The sequence below is a fragment of the Anoplopoma fimbria genome, chromosome 12 (assembly GCF_027596085.1).
Source record: "Anoplopoma fimbria isolate UVic2021 breed Golden Eagle Sablefish chromosome 12, Afim_UVic_2022, whole genome shotgun sequence".
In the NCBI taxonomy this organism is placed as follows: Eukaryota; Metazoa; Chordata; class Actinopteri; order Perciformes; family Anoplopomatidae; genus Anoplopoma; species Anoplopoma fimbria.
The window spans coordinates 5268258-5287054 of record NC_072460.1 but is presented as its reverse complement, the minus strand read 5'-3'; the positions used below and the strand labels follow the sequence as shown (position 1 = coordinate 5287054).

General features: G+C 46.3%; 1 protein-coding gene across 1 annotated transcript; it reads left to right on the top strand.

The window, feature by feature from the left end:
- The first annotated feature begins 3003 nt into the window (after positions 1-3003).
- Positions 3004-15880, top strand: wu:fa11c10 (protein FAM110A). Its single transcript, XM_054609399.1, is given in 5 exon segments — positions 3004-3063; positions 12134-12536; positions 12883-13576; positions 13579-13872; positions 13875-15880. Coding segments are annotated over 3 exon segments (1410 nt in total). The 5' UTR covers positions 3004-3063; positions 12134-12536; positions 12883-12891; the 3' UTR covers positions 14306-15880.
- Positions 15881-18797: the final 2917 nt, after the last annotated feature.

The window sequence follows — 18797 nt, the reverse complement described above, 5'->3', positions numbered from 1 at the left end:
TCTGCGTTTGTGAAGACATAGTATCCTTCGCTGTCCCAGGCGGTAGTTCAGGGTAAGATGTCCCCCGAAGGACTGAAGAGGGTTTCTAGTTCGTGTAGGGGGGCATGGAGGGACGCACCTTATTTACATTGAATACAGAGCTTTCTCTGCTGCTGGGCTGTCTGCTTTGTTTATCTGCTACATTTGTTTTAAGGAAGGGCTCAAAGGCTTTGAAACAAGTCACATGTCGCCTTTAAAGAACTCTCAATGCTTAAACAAGCCCAAAATATTTGTTTGTGTCCGTTTGCAGCCCGTTTTGAGCACGTGAAAGTCAACACACAATCACACATTTCAAGAAGTCCCTCTTGAAATTTGAATTTCAACTGCCATCTTTTATCTATTGACACAGGCAAATTCAAGACATGAATTGCACATTTGAGCAGATGCTTCCGCCACAGTTCACCATGACAAAGAAGTCTCCGGATCGCTTCATTTCTCCGGGGATTGATTCCTGTTTTGATACCTTACCCAACTGTGGATGCAGGGTGACAGAGACCGGGGCCTGCTGGGGCATGCCAGTGTGTGATGTGAGCAGTAACATGAGATGTTGGCCCGCTGTGTCCCTGCATTCGTGGAATGTGTGTGCCGGAGCTTATGATTTTGGTATGAGAGAAAGGAGCTGGAGCTGCAGTAACTTTACACCCCGCGCCCTCTCCAGCTGTCACTATAGAAAGACATTTCCAGCTGATGAATCAAAGAGGAAAATTGCAGAATTAGAGCTAACGTTTTGTGCATAATAAACATCCAGTGGGTATCAGAATAGGTCTCAGCGTTATGTGTGTGCATCATGGATCACAGAGTATTTGGCTAAATGAGACGGCACCACACACTCGCACTAATACTCTTAATCCGCCTGCCTCCTCTGTGTCTCCAAGCAAAGGTGTGTGTGTTCTCATGGAGGTGCTTTACCACAAACAGAGGGCCGGTTATGATGCTCACAGGGTATTATGTTGAAAATATTTCCCCCCTGGCACAGAAATCGTGTGAAAAAAAGTTGAAGAGAGAAAACGAGACAAAGTATGAAGACAGACTTGAGGTGAAGCAACAAAAAAAAAAAAAGAGTGGGGAAAATGGATCGATCTGGGTAGAGAAAAGTAGATGTTTGCCCAAGAGCAGAAAAGATATATGAGAGGAAGAACTGAGATGATAAATGTGTGATTATCTGCCCTGATCCTCCTGAAGCAGGGGAAATGGGAAGGGAGGAGGGAGTGTGATTGATGGCGTTAACAGAAAGGTGAAGAAGGTGTTGGAATTTGTCGACCCGGCTGAAATGTGTATTGTCCCATCTCACCTCCTCCCGCTGTGCGTCCTTTGACTTCAGAGCTGCCAATAGCTTTTTTCCTTCCACGGCGAGGGCGTCCGAGTGGAAGTCTGCTCCCCGCTGCTGCCTCCGGAGAATCGCTGACCAATACTCTTGAGGTATTCCTGTAGATGAAGCTTCTGCTGAACTACTGTTTTGGAGGCCCTAATGACAGGATATCCCCCACCACGCCTCCTTCATAATCATAATCTTTTTCTTTTACACCAGCTGTCTGTTATCCCACTTCCCTTACTTGACTTTCGCACTCACTAGAATACATTGTTTATGATCTGAGAATAATCTATTGGACAGGAAAGGCTAATGTTATCTGGAATGGCTCGGAGGAAGTCAGTGTTTTTGTTTGGATGCTGGGATGTAGTAGTGCTGTAAATTCACCTTAACTCAGTCAATGAATGGTGTTTGTCTGCTTTCTTAAGCAGGCGTAAATATTCTCCAAGGAACTATGTCTTATTCATAGGAAGTAATATCAAACTGATTTACATTGTAACAGGTTATGCAACCGTCTGCAGTAATATGACTCTGGGCCTCGGAAACACGCTACCCCTTTTGTCCACAGGGTCAGCAGAAATCAACTCGATGAAAGTTCCTCGCAAAACTGTGTTTTTACAATGAAATGCCCCTTTCAAACATCCATCCATCCATCCATTTTCCGTAACCTGCTTATCCAGTTAAGGGTCGCAGGGTGCTGGAGCCGATCTCAGCTGTCAATGGGTGAAGGCAGGGGAACACCCTGGACAGGTCGCCAGTCCGTCACTGGGCTGACATATAGAGACAGACAACCACTCACACTCACATCCACACCTACGGGCAATGTAGAGTCTCCAATGCACCTAAGCTGCATGTCTTTGGACTGTGGGAGGAAGCCGGAGAACCCGGAGAGAACCCACGCTGACACGGGGAGAACATGCAAACTCCACACAGAAGGTTGTCCAGCCCGGGAATTGAACCCGGGCCCCTCTTGCTGTGAGGCGACAGTGCTAACCACTACACCACCGTGCAGCCCCCTTTCAAACATACACTTCATTATGTAAATGGCCTTGGAAATTTCCCATTTTCTCATGTCTGAATTGACATTTCTGTGAAATATATGGCTGCAATCTTTCCAGGTCAGTCAACCTATCGATTGGCAGACAAATCAATGCAGCCCTAGAAATATGTCCAGTAGTGTACATAGAAAGTAGCGTAAAAACTGTAGACTCACTTTAGACCAGTCTGCACCTGCTGCCTGCTATTTCCCTGGACAAGTCTTCTTGTGAGCAGTAAAGAAATGCGTTTTATATGTTCAGCAAAAATATAAAAAGTAAGCAGGAAGAAAAAGGCCGTAGTTCTCAGGAGCAGCAGCAGCGATCAGGGCTGTAAAGTCACCCGTCTGTGATTTGTGTCTGCTGTATATCGATTGTTTTCCCCGTGATGCTCGGTGTTGACACTTGACCCGCTCTTCCTGTACCTCCACCACCGCCATCAGCATGGTTTCCTGCATTAAAAGGTGCCGCTGCTATATTAGGAGGCGGAAATAGCACTTCATAGGAGTGACAGGGTAATGAGAAAGTGTCGGGAAGATCACGTGACTACGAGGAAAAAGCTCTTGCTTCCTGCCCTCTTGACTCCTGCTCCTTCCTGCTTCTACACAGACGGTGGGCGGAGTCTTCCTCGGCAGTAGGAGGAGGGAAGCATATGAGTCTGAGGAGCAGAGAGACGCTCAGGTTAGTGCTCCTTTGGCTCGCAGACACACAGGAACACAGCGGCAGCTTACCGGCACATTGGAAAGCGTGCAGACTCAGACCTCCGACCTGTTTTCTGTCAGTGTCACCCGAGACTGGTGCTTTTTGAAGAGTCATTTTCTGGTCTTCCTGGGTTTAAAGATCTCACTGTGTGACTCGTATACACCATGTAAGTAAACTTTACCTCCTGTCCTGTTTGAGCAGATCAGTGTGTGTGTGTGTGTGTGTGTGTGTGTGTGTGTGTGTGTGTGTGTGTGTGTGTGTAAGGGGGTGTGGGTTTGTTGCTCTGGTATCAACAGCAAACATTACACTTGAGTGTGTTGTGACTTAAAGATTTTTATGTCAATATGTTAAGCTCTTGTGTTCATGTATGGCATGTTTATGTCAATGCACTCAATCTTTCCAAATAACATCTCAAACATGGGATGTAAGTCTGTCGTGTTAGTTTTGAAAAGCCGTACGGAGCTATAGAAATGCTCCATTATGATACATTGTCATACCATTGTCTCTTTTTGTGTCACAGCCTGTGCTTTCTTGTCCCAGAGATGGAATGCCGAAATCTAAAAATACTGGTCTTGATCATAACGTTTGGCAGCTCAGCCTCGGGACTATTTTCATTCTCTCTGCACCCTCATCTGTAACGGTGTTTAAAAAAAAAAAAAAAAAAAAGAAGCAGGGCAGGCTGCCTGGCTGTGTTTCACGTGGATGCTTTTATTTCAAGTATAAAAGGGAAGCGTTTCAACAGGGCTGAGTGATATATCAATATTATATCGATATAGTAATACAACTAGACTTTTTGGATGTCGTAATATCATAACAAGGCATAAGTGTTGCCTTTTTCCTGGTTTTAAACGCTGCATTACAGCACAGTGATGTGATTTTCTGAACTTACCAGACTGTTCCATTTGTTCTATTATTAGACTTTACCCACTCAGTCATTATATCTACATAACAGAGGGTTTCTGAATTCTTTTTTTTTGAAAGCACAAGATTTGTTCTAGAATACTGTGATATTTATATTTTCTCTGTATCACTCAGTGTTAACATGGCAGCAGTGCTTCGGTTTGTCCACAGTCTGAGCTGATAAAGGTCAAGGCAGTTTCATGAGCTTGTCTGTCTCTCTCTCTTTTCTCTCTGAGATGCATGGAGTTGCTTCAGTTATTTAAAGCCTGTGTGTGTGTTTGTGTATGGGGTGGGAGGGCATACTTAAGCAGGCTGTTGGCTAAAACAGACAAACACCCACTGTATCATGACCGCTCTTTAGACTTTCCACACCGCTCCCAGTCAGTGGAGAGGTAACCAGGGATTATAAAGGGTTAACAGTCAGAGAGTACAGTTGTGTGTGTGTGTGTGTGCGTGCGCGTGCGTGCGTGTGTGTGTGTGTGTGTGTGTGTGTGTGTGTGTGTGTGTGTGTGTGTGTGTGTGTGTGTGTGTGTGTGTGTGTGTGTGTGTGTGTGTGTGTGTGTGTGTGTGTGAGAAACACTCCCTGTATTCCATCCAACAGTTAGGCCTAGCCGTTGAGGCGACTCCAGGGTGACCACTGTTCCTCCCACACGTGTGTGTGTGTGTGTGTCAGTGGCTTGAGGCTGTAGCAAAACTGTCGGGTAGCACACACACACACACACACACACACACACACACCTGGAGACATATGTGCGCATCTTTGTTATTAAAATGACATGCCAGCTGCATACAAACAGATACAGAACGACTGCATACCTGAACCGTCACGTGCACACCTACAAATACAAACACACACACACACACACACACATAGCTCCATGCTGCAATGGTGGAGCCTGAAGGCAAACAAAAAAATGCAAAAATACACCCCCCACTCCCCACCCTTCAATGTGGTGATGAACGCATTCCAGAGACACGCAGGCTTGGACGCAATCACATACTGCTGTCCACAGTCAGCTACAGAGCCACACACACACACACACACACACACACACACACACACACACACACACACACACACACACACACACACACACACACACACACACACACACACACACACACACACTTGAAATAACACATCTCCCAAAAGATGTACAGATCAGTTTGAGGGGTATCATTGCAGTTCCCTTAATCAGCAGATTTATTATTCTTCGCTGGATCAGATGTCTTTCTCTCTCCAGAGGCTCATCAATGTATCCAGTATCTCTCCGGGCGTTATACATCTCAAGGGTCGTAATCCTGCATGGGAAATAACCACCGAACATCTTAATAGAACTGACCTTTTGTACCTTTTTTTAAACAAGACTTAAAGTTGCCTGCCGTGATTCAAAATGTACCAGAATTGGCTTCTGTCATAGAGTTGCTATCTTCAAAATGTTGGTTTAATTCTGAGGAGACAACTAAATACCTTCTACCTTAATCGACTGGGTTGTCCCGGCCTTGTTGTTACTCTTTTAGATGGCGTGGATGAATACTCTCTATAGTATTGTATAATTTATTTTTTTGTCAATATTAAATGAGCCTTTGTTTCTATTTAATGTGGGCAAATGGCAGATCTTATAATATGTTAGCCGCCGGGAGTTACGTTTTCCCGAGGGACAACTTAACCACCTGCTCATCACTGATTACCTACTCAGTCAAAAACTCTCTTCCTCTCTCACACACACACACACACACACACACACACACACACACACACACACACACACACACACACACACACACACACACACACACACACACACAAATGAGGATGCTGACATTTATCGATGCACAGCTACACATATACCCACACTAGACAGGATTTCATTGGACCTCTCCTCACCCCAGCCTTGGGTGTAATTGTGCATGGATGTGTGTGTGTTTCCTGAGGCCACAGGCGCAGACAGTGATGGGCAGAGGTGGCGGAGGGGTGGGGGGTGTTTTAAGGGGTCACCGGCGGATGTGGGGTGGGGGGAGGGCCATACAAAGATGAACCCAGATGCTATAATAACTGTCTGCTTATGGTCCAGTGGTTGTTTTTGCAGTGGACTAGACCCCGGTGTGTCTGAGGGTTGCGTAACCCTCTGTAGTGCAGACCCTTCAGTCATGCATGTCTCCACCGGGCAGAGTGCTGTTTTCAGTGGGAAATGAGCAGCGTGGCCGGAGCTGATAGCTGCTCAGCTCTGTGTGGCGAGGTCAGGCCGGTAAGGGCTGCATCCCGCGAGGACCGGCGCTCGCCCCCTCCGTCTTCATTAGCTGTCTTTGGAGCTCCCTAAATCAGCCTGGGAGGGGAGGGACTGATAACCTTTCGAACTCTTCTTTTTAGCTTTTTTTATTGACTTACAAACTGAAGCTGGGCTGTCCCAGTGGGGGTGATGGGCTGGGGCTTATGTTGCACACACATAACCTGATTTCTTTCTTTGCTTTTAGTACCCAGGTTTTGGCTTATTTTTCTTCTGGTTAGACTTTCATGCTTAACTGAGCTCATTAAGCCTGGAGTGTGACGAGTGTTCATCAGATCATGGAAATGTTAAGGGATGGTCCTCCCTTCAGAACTTCCTCTCTTCTTTCCTGTCCTGTCTCTTCAATAGAGAGTCCACAGCCCCTGAATCCAGCAATGTCACAAAGAAACGCATATTAATAATTATTATAACATAATGACATAACAACATTATTCCTGAATATCCTTAAACATTATCCCGTTTTGCTCTTGGCTTTTTGTGAATGGCAGTGCCGAACTTTGACTTGATGACCATGTTTTCTGCCTGGGTAAGGTGAAGATGTCAATAGGTCCACAGCTGTAAATAAGAACTTCAAATATCTCAAAAGAGGATGAATTCATATTAGCATTTAGCTGCGAGCATGACTGTAGAGCTGTGAGAACTATATGAAACTAGCCAAACAAGACCCTGAATCCCTGCCATGGATAAGCTCTTCTGTAACTGACACTGACATCAGTCCTCTCTCTCTCTCTCTCTCTCTGTATACTGTATATATCTGCATCTATTGGTTTCTATATCAATATATATTGTTAGTACATAGATATGATATGCTCTGGAAAAAGCTAGTAAGTGGACTTTGAGTTGTTGTCATGTAAACAAACGACTATTTCCTATCTTATTTTTATTGTTGCATAATAATTCTCAAAAGCCCCATGCGTGTAGTCACCACTGGTAGTACGGCCATGGATCTCTGCGTTTTTAAAAAGAGGTTGATTTACACCTTCTGTGAAGTAGAGAGGTTTTAGTGAAGTCTCCACTTGTTTTCAGTAGCGCTCTTTGTTATGTTAAGCTGTGGTCAGATGGGACAGTCAGTGTAACGGCATGCATCAGTGTGTGATTCCCCTGCGGCGGTTGCCAGTTCATTGTGCACAGGCTTTGTGGCGAAGAGGCAAGTCCAAGTGCCCAGAAATAGACGAGTCTAAGGTCATCGTAAAACCGGTCAACCTGCTGGTCACTCACAGTCGGAGGCAAACACTCCAGCCGAATGCGTTTGTTTGTTTTTTCTCTGTTTCCTGTCGTGAAATGCGTCACTGCTTCCTGCTCGTCCCTCCAGTGGGCCACAAACCTGAGAAATCACTGCTGACTAGCCCCACCACAGATACCCCCTCCTCCTCTTCCTCACTCTCTGCTTGGGTTGAAGGTGACTGTTTCAAAGGACATTTATGAAACAGAGATTTTAACCTCCGAGATTGAATCATTTAAATATTGTCTTCTAATATAGAAGGATAATTAATCAATTCCAGCTTGGGGAAAGTTGTTGTTGTTCACTGTCTCTCAACCAGACCTCTGAGACAGGAGCCATTTAGATCCCCTTTATCCGGCAGTCCATACATTTAGTTCACAAGATTACAGATGTGATTCCTCAGTGTCAGTTTCGGATTAGACAGGAGGGGATTTCTGGTGACATCTCTCTAGGTTGGGTCTCTGTTCTCTACAATCTGGGGTCAATGTCCGCCCGCTTGGACCAAGGCCACTGCGATACGAGGAGCCAGCTGGCGTCACCGACCACACACATGAATGCCCCTTGTTCCTGTCCCTTTTTTGTTGTTGTCACAATTCAGGACATTTTCTAGGAAGCAAAATAATAAAAAGCTATCCGATCTGGTGTCCCCCTTTTTTTTTTTTTTTTTTTTCTCGCGTCTCCAACCGAAACCCTTTTTCCTCACGTGGCGCTGTTTGCTATTCATTCAGTCACTCAGTAACTTGGTGCGGGAAATTATTGGCAAGGCAAATTGCTCCCAGTCATGGGCTCTCCCTGTAATTAGTCTTAAGCAGGCCGGCTGGTAGATGACCGTAGTCAGCTGTGGTTAAACAATGTAGTCATCCCTTCCTTTGGAGCTTCCTCTGCCACCCTTTGGTCACAGAGATCTGAATAATACCCAACATGCTTTTATCTTTATGTTTAATTTCTGGTCCTTCTAAGGTATTACTCACTCCTCCCTCACACGCTATGAAAAACAATCTCTCTCTCTCCCCCACACACACACACACACACACACACACACACAACAGGCATCATTAGCCAAAAACATATTGTTCCCCGCTAATATTCAGCGGTTGGAAAAGCCAAATGTAAAAGGCAGTCAATTCAATTCAAAACAACGCAGTGGTTAGCATGTGACAATCGAACCGAGCAAGTTTCCATCGCGGTGCAGAAATAGCATTCCTCAGCCTGTCGCTGTGGTGGTCGCCCGCGGCGCTCGTCGCTCTTTAGAGACATCAGCTGTCTGTGAAACTGCAGAACAAAACATAAACGGAAAGTTATAAAAAAAAAAAGAACAAGACAGACGGGCTAAGGGACGGTTTTTGTTTCACAAGGAAGTTATTCTTAACTGACACACACAAACACACAAACACAGACTCATTTTGTGGACTCATTTCGTTGCTTGATCAATTCTCACCTTGTTTTGTGGCAGCCAGAGGCCTTTTCGCTGTCTGACCCTGTAGACAGTGAGCTAATGAACGACTGTAGCTGCTGTTTTTACTCCAGAATGACAGTATTTGCATGTCTCATTAATGCCGATGAAGAAAGTTAACTGGATCTTGTTTTTTTCATTCTCCAAATCTGATCTCCGTGCAGGCTGACTTAATGTAGCAGCTTTAATTTGACCTGTTTCAGTCCTTTGCTGCAATTCTTTGGAAACTTGTATCAATAATAGTTGTTAAGTAGTTCAAACTCTTTCTCCCTCCACGTCTCCATCCCCAACAGTGTCCACTTAACAGTTGTAACAGACAAAGAGTAAATAATGAGTGGATCATGGGATTATGGTGATCAGCTGAATTGGGTTTATGTGGTGTGTGACAGAGATCTGTGTATGTGTGTGTGTGTGTGTGTTTGCGTGCACACAGCTCTTGCATGGCTGTTAGAACCTTGTGTGTTATAATGTTTGAACTGGAGAGATATCCCATGATGCCCCTCTGTGTTTACATGATTTCAACTGTAGTAATCATGTTGAAAGTGTGTGTTGGAGTCAGGAAGGGAGCCTTTAAATTACATTGTCATGTTGTGGAAAAAGCAGATGGGAGGCCAAGTTATAGTGTGTGTGTGTAAACGTCTTAGACCATTACACATTGAATTGGGTCCTGTGTTTGTAAAGAGGAAAATGGTCTTTTTGTGGACATGAAAAGGCTCTAAATCTGGACTAAAAGGATGTTTCTTTTCAGTAGAGGGAGGCCTTTGTAGGGGTAATGACAAGGCCACAGCATACTAAAACTCAGACGTTTGTCTTTCTGGTAAAGTCTTTCTATAGGATACGTTTCTATGAATGGACACATAAAAGAAAATTAGATTTTCAGACAATAGAAGATGTCTTTAGAAAACATTTTTTGTGTCTCCAGAGAGGGCTGTGTGAAGGCTAATACGTTGCCTCAAGTGATGTCATTTGAGGCAGCGTTGGTTGGGGCTAGAGACTGCAAGTTTGCAAATTAAAAATGAAAGAAAAATAAGCGGAAAAAGTCGTCATCTCTAGGGCTTCGAGGCTACGTTAACCGCTACTAGAATGACACAAAAATCTCTGACTGAACTCTCTGCAGTCGAGTTGCATTGTGGGTAATTTAGGCGCCAGGTTTTGGCAAGAAAGAGACATGGGTGGATAAATAGGATGACATTTCTTGTTCTGTTAGAAAGATTTTTCAAAAGTGTTCATCCAGAGTCCAACAGTGTGCAAATCAAGAGTAAGTTAATACAGTACTCTATTAACTACTATAAGACAGGTGTGTGTGTGTGTGTGTGTGTGTGTGTGTGTGTGTGTGTGTGTGTGTGTGTGTGTGTGTGTGTGTGTGTGTGTGTGTGTGTGTGTGTGTGTGTGTGTGTGTGTGTGTGTGTGTGTGTGTGTGTGTGTGTGTGTGTGTGTGTGTGTGTGTGTTCTGAGGATCATGGAGACTGTGATGACGTCACCTTCATCTTCAGCGCGTCTCTTGGGTTTCTTTCATCCTGTAACTGAAACTAACTGAACAATCCCTCCTTTCTTTGCCTGAGAGACGTTACGTTTTCTTCTCATTCTTCATGGTGCCATCGGTGTTTCAATAACAGAATTTTTACGCTCCATCTTGTGACTGCTCTCCCCAGAGGTTTGCTTAAAGGCTCTGAATGTTTGCGAATCATTATTTTCTGTGATGCAAATGTGTTTGTAATTTAAGCGAGGCTATTTTAAAAACCCTCCCTTTTGGTTTGTCACACAGTCGAGATGAAAGCTGACTGTGTGACTGTTTGTGCATATCTGTCGCTTTTCAAGTGCAGTGTGTGTGTGTGTGTGTGTGTGTGTGTGTGTGTCTGTGTGTGTGTGTACGTCCAAGTCTAAGCTGTCATGATCGCTTTTGCTCTTTCTCTCCGCTGCTGTTCAGGGATGAGAGCGATGGAGGGGGATGTGTGTGTGTGTGTGTGTGTGTGTGTGTGTGTGTGTGTGTGTGTGTGTGTGTGTGTGTGTGTGTGTGTGTGTGTGTGTGTGTGTGTGTGTGTGTGTGTGTGTGTGTGTGTGTGTGTGTGTGTGTGTGTGTGTGTGTGTGTGTGTGTGTGTGTGTGTGGGTCACATGTTGAAGGAGTCGGAAAGGAAGACTGCTATAAAAAGACTAATTAAAAATGTGTGGATAGATATGTTTGAGGTGGAGGTGAGGAGGAGGAGGAGGAGTGAGAGAAACAGGCCCACGAAATGTGTGAGTGATGTAACCCTGGAGTGAAACGTTGTAAATGATAAGAAGCCGCCTGGGAGGGAGGGATGAGCAGGGGTGAGGAGTAGAGGAGTGTTTTGGGGGGGGGGGGTGGGAGAGAATTGTTTTTCAGTGGAAAAAAAACTTTCACTGCCTGTCTTTGTCTGTTTCGTCTCTAAGTGAGTGTTGCATTTATTAGGCCAGTTTTAAGAAATCAAGTCCAAGCAACAGGAAATGGTTAAAATACAGATTTAAGCAGAGACACTTGAAATGAGTCTGTTGTTTACTCCCTCTGTTGTTCACGCACCATCCACACTTTACCTCCTCTCCTGCGCTGATGAAGACAAAGAGCTTAACAAGAGGGAACAGTTGTGTGGCCGTTCAGTGTTTCCCTCAGTGTTTTCACAGCACCCCGCTGAGCTCGATGCAAGTCGATGCAAAAGATTGCAGCTGTTTTTTTTTTTTTTTTTGCCCGTTGTCCTCCTCTCTCTTTTTTTCACTCCCCCCTCCCCCCCCCTTTCTCCCTTTCAAAGAATTCTCATTTGAATGAAAACCCTGCCTCGATGTTTTGTTGTGCTCTGAGGGGGGGGGTGGTGGGTCCAATTGGTCAGAATCCCTTTCGAGGGGGACCAATGCGAGTGCAGCTCCCGGCCCTCGCCCCACCCCCCACCCCCCGCGCCCCGCTGAGGCACCACGGCCTGACGTGTGATTGGCCGGGTGGGAGGAGCCAGACTCGGTTTTAAAGCCTGTCCCGTCTGCTCCACTTCAGTGTTGAAGAGAGTCCCCCGTCTGTCAGCCAGAGCAGTGTTTGTGTGTGTGTGTGAGAGAGAGTGAGAGTGTGTGTGTGTGTGTATATCAGTGCGTGTGGACTCTTTTGTTAATGAGAGTAGGCAGAAAACTGAGAGCTCTGCTATTATCTGACTTGGACTTCCATCTCTTTTTTTAACCCTCTCCAGGACTGTGGGGCTCTCATGCTGAGCTGCCGGACGGCTTTTTGTGTGTGTTGGCTCACAGCTGGACAGGCGGACGGGCTTGACGTACGAGTTGGACAGAGATCGTGAAGGAGAACTCAACGGCTGTCCTGCTGCCGGTGTCGTTGCCGGCCGATCTACCGGAACCTGCATTTCGGATTAAAGAGCTCCGCTGCACTGTGGCTGACCGGTGACCCCGATCTGCAGCCTCACAACCCATTTCTGGGTCAACCACCGAGCTAAACAGAGGTGGTCTGGCCGGGCCTGATGTGGAATTTGACCCCGACCGACCCCGTTCAACAAGTAGGATAAAAGAGCAAGAGGAGGCGAAAGGGAAGAAAAAGGAGGAAGAAAACGGAAAGAAGTGAGAGCAGCAGCACAGCGACCGGTAAGGAAGTTAAAGGGGGCTCTGGGTGCAAGGGTGGGAGGGAGGGAGGAGGGGGAGGAGAGTGGGAAGAAAAGAGAGAGTACAAAAGGGCTATTTTCTTGAGCTTAGAGAGGACATGTGGGAGCTCTAAAAGGATGCTCATTGACCATTAAAGCCCCACTCTCACCCACTCTCTCCCTCTGTCTCCCGGTTGTCTCTAGTCTAACTTACATCTCCTGGTGTCAACTGGTTGACATAAACCACTTTTTGTTAAATTTAACGCAGTAAACACTCTTTAATTCTTTGTACATCTTTCTGTTTGACAAACCTTTTGACTGACTGAGAATGTTTTCGTTCCCTCCGCCAGCTTCCCAGCATGCCGGTGGAGACCCTGCGGCCCTCAGACGGCCGTCTGGCCGGGGTCCCCTTCACCTCCGCCATGCCCTTCAGGATACTTCACAAGGGTCCAGACTACTTCCGTCGCCAGGTCGACCCTGGGGCCCGCAAGCTGAGTGCCGTGGAGCGCCTGGAGGCCGACAAGGCCAAGTACGTGAAGAGCCAGCAGGTGGCCCTCACCCGGCAGGCCCCCATCAAGGCCCCGATCATCCGCAAGCCCCTGGTTCCCCCGGGGATGATGCTCCAGTGCCAGATCAGCACTCCTCCCGCCCGCAAAGTTCCCCGCTGCCCGGCTGATGTGGAGAACCGAGGAGGGAGGGACGGGCTGGGAGGAAGAAGAGGGCCTGCTCTTAACTTGGATATTCTGAACAATCTTATCAATGATGTATGCGATGGACCCATGCCCTGCTCCCAGTCCTCTTCCTCCACCTCCCCCTCCTCGTCGTCTCCCTCATCGGGAGCCAAGAGCATCGGCAGCAGCCTGTCAGCAGAACAAGAGAGGAGCAACCGGCTCCTCAACAACCTCAAACCAGTGAATCACGGCACAGTCAACTCCTCATCCACCTCCTCCTGCACTTCCTCTCCACTCAACAACAACATCAACCTCCGGACCCCTGTGGCAGAACCTACCCGCCGTCCTCCCCCTGTTCCAGCACGGGTACCACGCTCGGGGTTCCCGTGCCCTACAGCTCCCCGAACTCAGTGACAGTGCGCAGGGTGGACGTTCGGCCCCTGGCTGAGATAAGGAAGCCTCAGAGGGCCCTGCTGCGGCCCGAACTCAGGCCCAGACAGACTGCCCAGGGCCAGGTCGCACACCCCCAGGTCCCCCCTCCACCACCTCCTCCGCCCTCTCAGAACCAGCCCCAGCCCCAGCTCCTCACCCCTCCCAAAGCCCTGCCCTCCCCTCCAGTCTACCTGCCGCCTAGTCCCATGCTGGTGCGAGCCGGCATGATCCCGCCAGCCTCCCCGCGTTCACCCGCATATCAAACGCCAGCTCCAAGGGGTCCGGGCGCAAGCACCCGTCCTTGCACCGCTCCAAGTCGGACCTGAGCGACCGCTACTCCCGCGCCACCGCCGACCTAGAGCGTTTCTTTAACTACTGCGGGCTGGACCCGGGGGAGGTGGAGGGCATGGGGGGAGTGGAGCGCTTCACCAGGGCCAACTCGGACATCGTGTCCGTCTCCAAGCTCCGCAGCGTCAGCACGCCCAGCTCGGAGTGCGGGGACGAGGCCTTCCGGGCGAGGGAGGACGGTGAGGAGGGCGACGGGCCCGCCCAGGCCAGCGAACGGGTCCCGTACGGGATCTCCGTCATCGAGAGGAACGCTCGAGTCATCAAGTGGCTGTACGGCATCCGACAGGCGCGAGACACCAACAGCGCCGTGTCCAACGTATAGACTAACGAGGACTTGAAAAGACTTTTTGTACAAATACATACGCCTGAAGAAGGGAGAGCACATCTTCTGCTGCCTTACTTTTGAGGATAATCCAGTAGTTGTTTCTTTTCATTTTACCGTGAACACTCACACTTGTTTTGGAGATTACACATCAGTGATTGTTTTCCGGGCTGCAAGTCAGGACTGCTTCCCTGCAGGACTAAATGGACGATACATTTCCCTTTTCCTTCACTTGATCTTATGTAACAATACTGGTATACGAAAGCAATAATAGACTGGTATAAATGATGATGGTGAGGATGAAGGCAGAGGACATTTATGTTTGTGGTTCCTCATGTTAAGGTACTTAGTGTGTGTGTGTGTGTGCGTGTGTGTGTGTGTGTGTGCGTGTGCGTGTGTGTGAGCATGTGTGTGTGTGTGTGTGTGCCAGGGAGCTCCGCAGCACAAAGCCACTGGAACTTGGCTGCAAACTGCTGGAGAAAGAGAACCATGTTGATACTGTGAAACTTCACATTAAAAAAAAAAAAGCTTCCATAAACACATTTGTATTTAAAAAAACCAACCTTTTGGCTGTAAGACTGTTATTATTGAAATTTCTGTCAGCATGCGAGTGAAACATTTTGTACACATTAATTTTAGGGTTAAGTCAACGGAGCGCACACTTTAGTCTCATGCGGATAATCACTTCACGGCACAGACGTACGTTCGGGTCTATTACAGTAAATACGGGAGCAGCTGCAGATAACGCAGTCTGTGTGTGTCTCAGCTGCAACGCTGTCCAGGTGTGCGTTCTGTGCCTGAAAAATCTGTTTACGATGTATGTCTCTGCACGTATGAGTGGAGCAAGTCATAAGATAAGGGCTGAGCTCTTAAGTGGATGGTTTTTGAAGTAAGTGCAGTGTGAAAAAGTTATTTTGCCTCCAGTAAAAATGGAGAGAAAATCAAAGGACGGGTAAAAAAGGCAGACGAAAAAAAGAGTATAGAAGAGAGAAAAAGAGAAAATATCTATGGCGGTTCTGAAAGTGTCTCAGGAAGATGCACTTGCCATACTAACGAATATGGACCAATATTTATTTGGAAAGTTTTAACTTAATGTATTTTTTAATATCGGACAACTTTGTGTACAGAATTCAATCTTCGCTCTTAAGTGCAATCTGATCACGTCTAACGCAATAACAGTACGTTTGTAGGATCCCATTTAAACACACACTCAGAAACGGGCACCTGTCACATGCTGAATGACAGTGTGTGACATGTGACCTAAAGAAAGTGAGACTGTTTTGTATTTATTTGAACTTCCTGTTTATCGCAGTGGGAGGGAGACAGGAGGTCAGTCTCCCCTGTACCGGTTCTCCACCCTCTGGATCTACGTCCTTTAACGTTTCAGCACATTCAGTATGAGCACCAGCCAGGTTTCTCCTCTCCATACCTGTACCCATCGCGGGTAGATGACGAGCGGGTACAGAGGGCTGGAGAACACGCGACGGTGAACAAAGTGTGCTGTTGAATCCGGCACTGGATGCCCAAAGAGTCTTCACGTGAGAGATCAAAGAAAATGCTTTACAGTGGTGTATTCTAAACATTTAATAATAATAAAAAAAAAATGTCAAAGTACGTACTTGTTCGCTGTTTTTTTCTTAATTTTTCTGGTCTTTCAAGTTGACTGAAACATGGCGACCTGGTTCCGCCATAAGGCTGCAGACAGACGCTCCTCTGATTTTCTTCTGTGTTTTGGGAGTTTATGAATCGCTGCTGATGCCAAATGCTTGGCGTATAATCTGAAAATCTGATGCAGGGTCCAGTTCAGCAGAGGCGGGTGTTTACCCCCTTCACTTCAGCATCAATAACAGACAAGCAGCACTTTCACTGATCTCCTCCGGACGGGTTTCTGTTCATTTCGATCCTGTTCTTGTGAGAGAAGAGAGAAATGAACCTTAACACGTGTTCAAACTCTGCTTTTGGACTTTGTAGCCTCTTATTAAGTCGCTCCCATGAAGTTTTTATATGACAGTCTAGAAGCCTGTTGTGATGACCCCCCACCGAAGTTCTCCCCCAGCACCGCGCCCTGTTTCAGAGGTCTGCACCCTTGTTAAAGAAAGCAACTGCTCAATTAAAAAGGCTGTTGGAGGGGAAAATAAATGGGTTTGAAAGAGTTTATTTGGCCGCACTGAAAGTGTTTGCATTCATTGAACTGTAAGTTTAGGTGAAACCATGAAAATGTAAAAGAGGATTAAAGGAACACTCCGCTAAAAATGTATGTTAGAATCATATATCGTATACAATGTTACAGGTTTGGAAGGTAACTAAGTTTAACAGCGAAGAAGTAAGTCATGCTGCAGGTTCTTGGGGAGTATTTGATGCTTACAGTCTTTCACTGGCGTATTCTTTAAACTACAGCGTTTTTCCTTTAACTTTCGGGTTTTTCGTATATCCAAGAAAAATTGGATCTTACATTTTCCCATGATGCAACTTGATGGCATATTTTGTGAGCCTGGTAAACACCCAGTTTGTAACTTGAACTTTTCTCTGTCTGTCTGCTGTCCCCGGTGCTGACTAGCACTAAGGATCAAATGCCACTTCTGATATTTGGTGGTTTCCCCTCTTTCAGACAGCTGGTCTGTGGCCCGCTCCTCCTTCTGGCGTGCGACCGCTCCGCAGTGGCCTCCTCGCCTGTCAGCCATCGCAGCGCCCCTTTCGCATCATGACATCATTGCACGTGGCCTTGCTTTACTGCTCTCACAAGTCCCTGGTTTTGAGGATGGGTGGCTGGAGGTTGGAGGAGTGTGTGTGGTGGAGTGGAGCAAGCTGTTGCAAATGATGAAGTATTTCTGCCTGGAGCCCCGGAGGGCTGGGCATCATGACAGCCGCCCACTTGATGTCCCAGGCAACTGTGATCATAACAGCCAGCAACACTGAGGGGAGAGAGAAGATCTAAAAAAATTTTTGCAGTTTAAAGGCTCGGAAATGTAAGAGGATGATAGAGGAAGTTGGTCGAAGGATGTCGAGATGGGGAGAGAGAGATATCGAGGGAAGTAATGTGTCGGCTTCTATTAGAGGAGCAAATAACGTCAGTGTTGGAGAAGCTGTGCGTCTCTGGGGCTCTAATGAGTCCAGCAGCATGGCACTGGTTGCAGGAAAAGTTGAAATTAAACCAGGAGGTAGTTTTCCCTCTGGGACAGTCAGAAAATATTTGGCAGTTATAAAGCACTGGCAGTTGTTTTGGGAAATGCTTTTTCGTCAATGTTTTTGTTAATAATTGTACATTTCGGTCTAGTTTTGGTCAGCAAGAACTAAAGATAATTTAGTGTACTACTTTTATCATGCAAGCAGCACGCATTATCACAAATAACTGTGCTCCAATGAGCATTCAGAAGCTGCCTCAGCTAAGGGTTCAGATGACATTATAAAGGAGTTAGATAACTTCCTTTAGTATACATGTAGAATGACTGCCTGTTTTCGTGGTTTGTCCCAGCTGTTGGCTAACAGCACTGCCAGACACGTTGCGTTGCCATTAGTGCAACGGGTCCAGCAGCTCAATATATTTTTGAATAAGATATATTTTTTGGAGTTTTTTTTGTCTGTTTTATGAATCGGGAGAATACAATGTGTGGTTCTACATAAAAATGCCGGTTGGTTAAAAAAAACCAACCTGTAATACATTTTTAAATGCATTTTTAGATGCATTTTGTCATAGTTGTCAATTTCAAATTTCAATTTTCTTGTTTCACTTGAAAAGGTTTTAATGAAAGTAACGATGCAGTAACGATGAGCTAATATATTTTTTGTTAACTATATACAATCAAACATAGACGTTATCTTATATTGCTGGAAATGATCAATGACCAATCAATATGTATTGATGTATATTGACATGTCTGGTTGGGAAACCTATAAGTGAACTCATCTTTCCTAAGTAGGACACATAACAATTCAAAATCTTTATTTGTTAACTTCTATGTGAACGAGAGCCAGAGGTCACAGATTGACAGTAGCTGCCAGATTTAGTTCCAAGCTGTCACTGTTTTTTTTTTGGTTTTTTTCTTGCTACGTGATTTAAACAATTTCACATCGCTTCTTCGGAACCGCTCTGCGGAGATTACGTAACTAACTAGGTAGCCTAGCACGACAATTCCCTTGTTTTCATCCCAGAAACCGTCTCATAGTTACATAACACCTCTGACCCATGATGTGAAGAGTCAAAAAAAAGGCTAAATGCTTCAGCTTTGGGAGAGGAACACATGTCCTGAGAGGATAAGATGTCTCCCTGTAGACGGAGGAGGGAAACGTGCCAGGAACCATCTCTGTGTCATCCTCATACTCTCTCTCTCTCTCTCCATCTCCCTCTCTCCCCACAGAGGCTGACCATATGTCCATATTTACTGCGAGATCAGCTGGGCTTTGGCATCCTGTCAGAATACACACACAGTTTGTATTTGCCCCTTCATGCTCCATTGCGTGTCTCATGCTTGTTTGTGTATGTTGTAAGTCCTCC